Source organism: Hippoglossus hippoglossus, chromosome 24, assembly GCF_009819705.1.
Source record: "Hippoglossus hippoglossus isolate fHipHip1 chromosome 24, fHipHip1.pri, whole genome shotgun sequence".
NCBI lineage: Eukaryota > Metazoa > Chordata > Actinopteri > Pleuronectiformes > Pleuronectidae > Hippoglossus > Hippoglossus hippoglossus.
Window position 1 is genome coordinate 10,509,929 of NC_047174.1, and position 6,482 is coordinate 10,516,410.

Sequence of the window (6,482 nt, forward strand, 5' to 3'; positions counted from 1 at the left end):
GCCACCGGTGAAAGGAGTGTACGTTTTTAGATTCACCATCTGTGGCTACATGCAGGAGGGCGTCACAATGGGAGTGCGACTAATCCACAACGAGAAGTCCATTGTGTATAATTTACAGACCTGGTCTCATGAGCGTTATGGTTTTGAACATTTGCAGTACCTGTCCGATGCCGTTATTCTAGAGCTGAACATCGGTGATGAGATACACTTGGTTCTGCCAGAAAACGAGACCGTCTATGATAATTACAACAGTCACAGCACATTCAGCGGCTTCTTGCTTTTCAGTATGTGATGTCAATTCAATACATACATACATCCACACATTTGTTTCCAGAAGATAAGACACACACATAAAAGAATGAAAAATAAATCCAGATCAACTTACACTTACAGAACTATTACATATCGACAAATGTACTTGATAAAGAGCTTTTAATAATGAATACAATTTAGGACACACAATCAAAAAAACAAATGATGATTGTAACAAGTGTATTACTTTGCTCAAATTATCTGGTAAGAGAATGTAAAATATGAACAATGAATGTTTATAATCATCCAAATAAAAACACTTTCATTACCTGTTATCTGAGAATATTATTATTTCACTTCTTTATTTTTCAAGTGTTTTATACGGTGGCCGTGAGGGTCAAAACCCAATGACATTTACAGAAAACACAACAAGTAATTTTGTTTTAAATGTTTTTCAGAGTCATTAGACGAACACTCCCATGAGTGAATGGTTGACAGGCAGGGCTGAAGATGTTTCCAAAAACACTTTCATATTTGATCCAGTAGGTGGCAGTCTGAGGACGCCATTGGCTACATGCACAGATAGCTGCATCAAGGAGAATAGGGAGAGGCCTGGAGGGAGTAAAATGACATGTGAAGTATAAAGTGATGTAACCTTTTCCGCTGAGGGCGTGAGGAGATCTTCAGAATCACATCTTCATAATACAAAACGTTTAAAGTTGATCCAAAAGAGAAAAAAAGAATGCAGCTGTATACGTCCATAGCTGAGATATCAGTGTGATGTGAATGTGCAGACAGCCGCAGAGAGAGGGGTCGGAATGTACAGTGTAAACTGTCGATTGAAGCCCCTGTGATATCACACTGGAGCGACCACATCAGCCCTGGTAAACAGTGATGCCAATATAAAGTAGTGTCAGTAATAAGGGAACAATGAGGGCCGACATGATGGGATCAGCTGGAACACAGTGTGATTTCTGTCCTCCCCTCCGTCTCCGGACCTTTTTCACATCACAGTTTTGGGCAGTTGTCCAACAAAACAATTAGCAAGTATGGGAATCCCGGCCCTGCTCTCATACAGAGGCCCTCCCTCCTTTCTCTCTCTCTCCTCCTCTCTCTCTTTCTCTCTCTCTCTCTCTCTCCTCCTCTCTCTCTCTGTTTTCTCTCTCTCTGCAGCTGGCCCCAGGGGAGAGGCGGCCAAGTTTATTTTCACCACGGTGGTCCCTTTGGGGTGGCGGCGAGGCCTCTGCCACGCCGTCGCTGATGTATTAGGTGCGGGTCCTTGAAGAGATGTCGGTGGGACTCTTTTATTACAACAGCACTCAATCTTATTGTTGCTGTTGAAGGATACTTGGTAGTGTCCTTTAAGCAAGTGAACAAGTGTGTATAAAAGTCCAACATGCAACATCATCCTTCCTATTGTCGGTGAAGAGAAGCTTTAATGAGTAAAGCAACAGTACAACTTAACTGGTGAATATTAATGTGAATATCATAATTACAACTGATGGGAAATCTGTGGGCGAAGACCATGATGTCAAAAGGCTAAAAACAAACTAGTTAGAGGACCTTGAGGGACTATTTTCCATAGTCACAAATGAAATGTCAGGAAATGTGAATGGCTGTCAGCTCAATATGGAAACATTTATTCAACTGATCTTCTTGTGCTTCTTTTTTCTGTTTCAATAACCTGATAAAAAAAGTGCAGGATTATCACCTTTACTAAGGAGGTTATTTTTCCATCTGTATTTGTTAGTTTATTTGATTGTAAGCAAGATTATGCAAAAAAATACCTGATACGAATTATCCCAAAAAACTAAAGATACGGTATAGGACAAAGAAGAACGATCCTTGGTGGAGGTCTGTGCTCCACTGAGTGCAAGAAAGTGTGTTTAAAGTCTCAAAAGCAAATACTAATTTACTCAAATCAATGTTAGATTATTGTATAATTGGATTATCATTACTGAAGCATTACTATAAGCAACATTTTCATGTTTTTCCAGGGCAAACAGTTTCCCTGGGCTGTTACCGAAGTGACCTGAGGCGAGTTTGCTACAAAATAGCATGACTCTTGGAATATGTGAGCTAATTATGGGTTAAAGATACAATCCCAAATATAGAATAAAAGTATCACAAAAGAACTTGAGGAAAGTAACTTAAGCAATAAGCAATTCGACATCTTGGTGCTACATGCATGCATATACTGCAAAGAAGAAGCTCTCAGCTACTCCCTAAAACGTGGTAAATGTATATGTTTTGGAGGATGAGCTCTGGATGTAAGAATGAATAATAAACTGTAGCCAGGTCAAGGGATGGAGTGACAGAGTGTGGGAGGGATAGAGCAAAGATCTGGACCAAAAAAATGTTGATCCATGTGCAGTCCAAGGTCCACACATCTTCAGCAGTGTCCTTTACCTCCATCCCAATAAACCACATTGAGAGAGAGGGGGAGAGAGAGAGAGGGGGGAGGGAGGGAGGGGGGGGGGGGGGGGGGGGCGTGTGTCAGACTGCATAAATAACTGTCTGCATGATGTAAACACAGCGGTCATAACCCGAGCGAATTAAAACAACTGGTCTGGGCGGGATTAAAGCTCAGCGCGCACTTTTTCTACCACTTTTTTTTAAAAAATGGTCCCGGGACAATAACTCACACTGCTCCTCACAACAAGGCTCAACTCTGATTGGCTTAGTATTATATATAAACTGTCCAATCAGCACTAAATAGATTATGTGTATACCTAATGTTTTTTAGTTTTCTTTTAAATAAAAATATGAAGTTATTGTTTTAATCAGATAGGCCTAAAAATCGTCTGACATTCTTAAACATTAAATTAAATTGCTCCAGGATTTCCAAATTACATCTCCAACTTTTTGGGGGACTTGTTTAAATCATTCGAGAACTTTAGTTGCATTTCAGGGTCCCAGATAATCTCTGAAGGCAAATGTTTGTTTGCGTAAGGACCACGGCGTCTACTGTTATCTATTAGAAACAACAGAGGGAGACTTATCTGCGCTTTGTTGGTGCTCAGGTTCTGCTGATTCTGACGGAGTGGACTGACGAGAGAGGTCAGGTCAGAGCGTCGGCCCACACACAGAAATAAAAACAACACTAAGAGAAAGGTGGGAACAAACGACATGCCGCACACAAGGTGTAAAAGTGGTACAAATATATATTTATACACATGGAATCTGTACAACCATATGGAAATTCGCGCGTAATTGCGCACAGCCATCGTCCATCTCAATGCAGCTGCCAGAACAGGTCTGCACCGGTAAAAATGCATCTGCAGAGTATTAACAACAACAACAAAAAAGCAATTTAATGCACGTTAATCTTTGAACCAGCAAAGACAACAATGAGAGACGTAATGCATTTAAATAAATTCATCTTGGTTTTATACGGGAACGAAGGAGAGAGAGGACGCACTCTCTCCGTGTTATTCCCACTCAGAGTCTGCAGAGATGAGACGTGTTTCAGTCAATGTTCTGTCCTTTGTTTTCTTTTCTTTCTTTCTCTTGGAAAAATCATCGTTCCTTTAACCAAACGTGGCCCGTGGAGGTGTCCGTCTTTCTGCATCAGGAGGCCGTGGTTCCACATAACCTCGTCGCGTTCAGCATCTCCTTCAACTCGTTCTCTGGTTTGCCTGCGACCATGAAAGGCCACGTCTGCGGAGGAGAACGCAACCAGGTTAGGTCAAACACGAAAAAAGAGAAAAGGGTAAAAGAATAAAGGAATAAAAGAATAAAAGGTAATTGTCCCAATAATTTACTTGAATTCTGGGTATTGCTTTTTGGAGCTATATCACCAGTACTACATTGTTTATGCAGAAATATACATAATATTAATATATATGTTCTAAATTACTTTATAATGGTGACACCTGGTTTAAAAAACATTTTCTATATCACAATAAAAGTTCTGCTGGGATATTTCAGATAGAATAAATCAACAAGACCTAGAGTTTTTCTATATTATTGTGTTTTTATTCGCCGCTTTACATTGGAGGCCTTTATTTCTTGGTCTGTGCATTGATTATTGATCATGCAAATCGAATATTGGTAAGTCTAAGTCTGTCTGTATAAATCAATCAGGATGAGGTGAAAAGGATTATATTCTCCCATCCATGCACCTGCTTAGTGATCCCACACATTTCTCACCTTGGTGCTGAGACATGCGGAGGCCTTGTGTGAAGGCCACATTCCAACCCTGATAACTTTGAAACCTCTATTTGAAAATTAAACTGAGGAAATGAGATAAAGCCATAGAAGAAAAATAATTCAATCTTTCTTCAGAATATTGGGCCAAATCTAATGAATCTTAAAAAAAACAAAAAACATTCTTATCATAAACTACCAGATGTGTTTCTCTGTGTCTCAGATGTGTTTCATCTCACCAGGTTTACAGGGTGGATATATCCGTTTTCATATTTGTCGTTGGCCAGTATCTGCCGGAGGTGCGCGATGTAGCTGGACGCGAGGCGCAGCGTGTCCAGCTTGGAGAGCTTGGTGTCCGATGGCACCCAGGGCAGGGTGGTCTTCAGCCGGGAGAAGGCCTTGGACAGGACGCGCATCCTGGCTCTCTCCCGCGCGTTGGCCGCGTTCCTCTGCACCTGCTTGCCCTCCTGCTGCGGCGCCACACCCTTGGGCGCCGTTTTGCGCGACCCGGTCTTCCTCTTCTTGCCCGGCGCGTCTCTGCGCTCCTCGCTTGCGCAGGGCCCCTCGCAGTTGGAGCTGTCCTCCGTGCTCTCGTTGGAGTCTTTGCCGGAGGAGGCGAACTTGAGGATGCCGTCCAGGAGCTCGTCGTCGACATCGCTGAGGGAGCCGGTGGACATGGTGAGCTGTCTCCGACCGGAGCGGACTCAAAGCATGGGAGCTAAGGCTGCTGCAGGGTTATGGACAGGGTGGGACGACGCACGCCTGCGGGGGCGATGATGTGTTCGTGGACTCCTGACCGTGCGAGGAGAGGAGCAGGACTTTTTATCTCCAGGAGCAGAGAGGGCGTTACCTCATGCTGGGAGGAGACATGGGTGCTGGTCTCTCTGGTTTTCCAGGGCCCCAAAGGAACCCAAAACACAGAACATGCGGTTTATTTCCAGCACAAATGTGACCTTAGCCAGACCCTTGATTATTTTTGAAGAGATAACATGGCTTCGTCACTGTGATTTCTTATTTTTAGACCCACTTCAACTTTTTCAAAAAGTCAGGGGTCCTTGAATTTTACTATTAGAGGATTTGTGTGAATGATCTATAGGCTATTAGAAAAGAAGGAATTAAAAAAGAAGTAAAGAAGTATTTGTTTTACAGATTAGCCTCTAAAAACCATTCAACCATGGAGCGTAAACACGACAAAGCAAAAATCACATTAGGGTTCAAAATAAAACCATTTTCATTTTTTCTGTGATTTATCTTGTTTCTCTAAGTTGTCTTATATTATCATAGATTTTTATATAAAATTAGAAAATTCCAACATTTCATTTACTATTATATTAGGTTGCATTGCTTCTTAATGTCAAAGTTATAATCGTTAAAAAATAGGAAAATCTAGTATTTTTACTTTTAAATGAATCGATTCATAACAGTACAATCGTATTTTAGACTTTATCTTATAACAACATATCAGAGTATTCAGTAGCCTCACAGGAATCATGCAACTTTCAGCACATCTCTCCACTTCAACAGGATAAAGTGCAAGCACAGGGGGGTGTCATGTCTCAAATCACAAAGTGGCGCCTCGGTCCCCTCTGATGTAATGGATACCCGGCACCCACAATCCCCTGTTTGGCCTTCCACATCATTCCACACTGATGCTCCATGCACTGGGCCACTCAGGGCCAAGTCCAAACAACACGGCCTCCGCATGGAGCTGCTGGAAGTGGAGAAGGTTGAGGGGCAACAGGAGAACACGGTTCTTAGTCGTGTGCATCTTGTTCACTATATTAATTATTGTGAGCGATGAGACATATAGTGGGACTCTGAGCAACGTGAAGCTGCAGATTGTAGTTGCTGCGATGCAGGATGGTGTGTGTGTGTGTGTCTGTGTGTGTGTGTGTGTGTGTGTGTGTGTGTGTGTGTGTGTGTGTGTGTGTGTGTGTGTGTGTGTGTGTGTGTGTGTGTGTGAACACGCTGCCTTCTCCTGCACAGCTGAAGCATGTGCAAGGATAAGAGGTGTGTCTCTTGAGTGTTCACCTCTAACCCCTTTGCTTCCGGTGTCACAGTGGATTTAATCAGGCACCACT

The 6,482-nt window shown here is 42.4% G+C and overlaps 1 protein-coding gene across 1 annotated transcript; it reads right to left on the minus strand.

The window, feature by feature from the left end:
• Nucleotides 1-3,430: 3,430 nt before the first annotated feature.
• tcf21 (transcription factor 21) lies at nt 3,431-5,449 on the minus strand. The gene is made up of 2 exons (XM_034580202.1): nt 4,641-5,449; nt 3,431-3,912 (listed from the first exon to the last, which is right to left on the minus strand). Exons 1-2 carry the CDS (start codon nt 5,076-5,078, stop codon nt 3,823-3,825), a joined length of 528 nt encoding a protein of 175 aa, XP_034436093.1. The 5' UTR covers nt 5,079-5,449; the 3' UTR covers nt 3,431-3,822.
• Nucleotides 5,450-6,482: the final 1,033 nt, after the last annotated feature.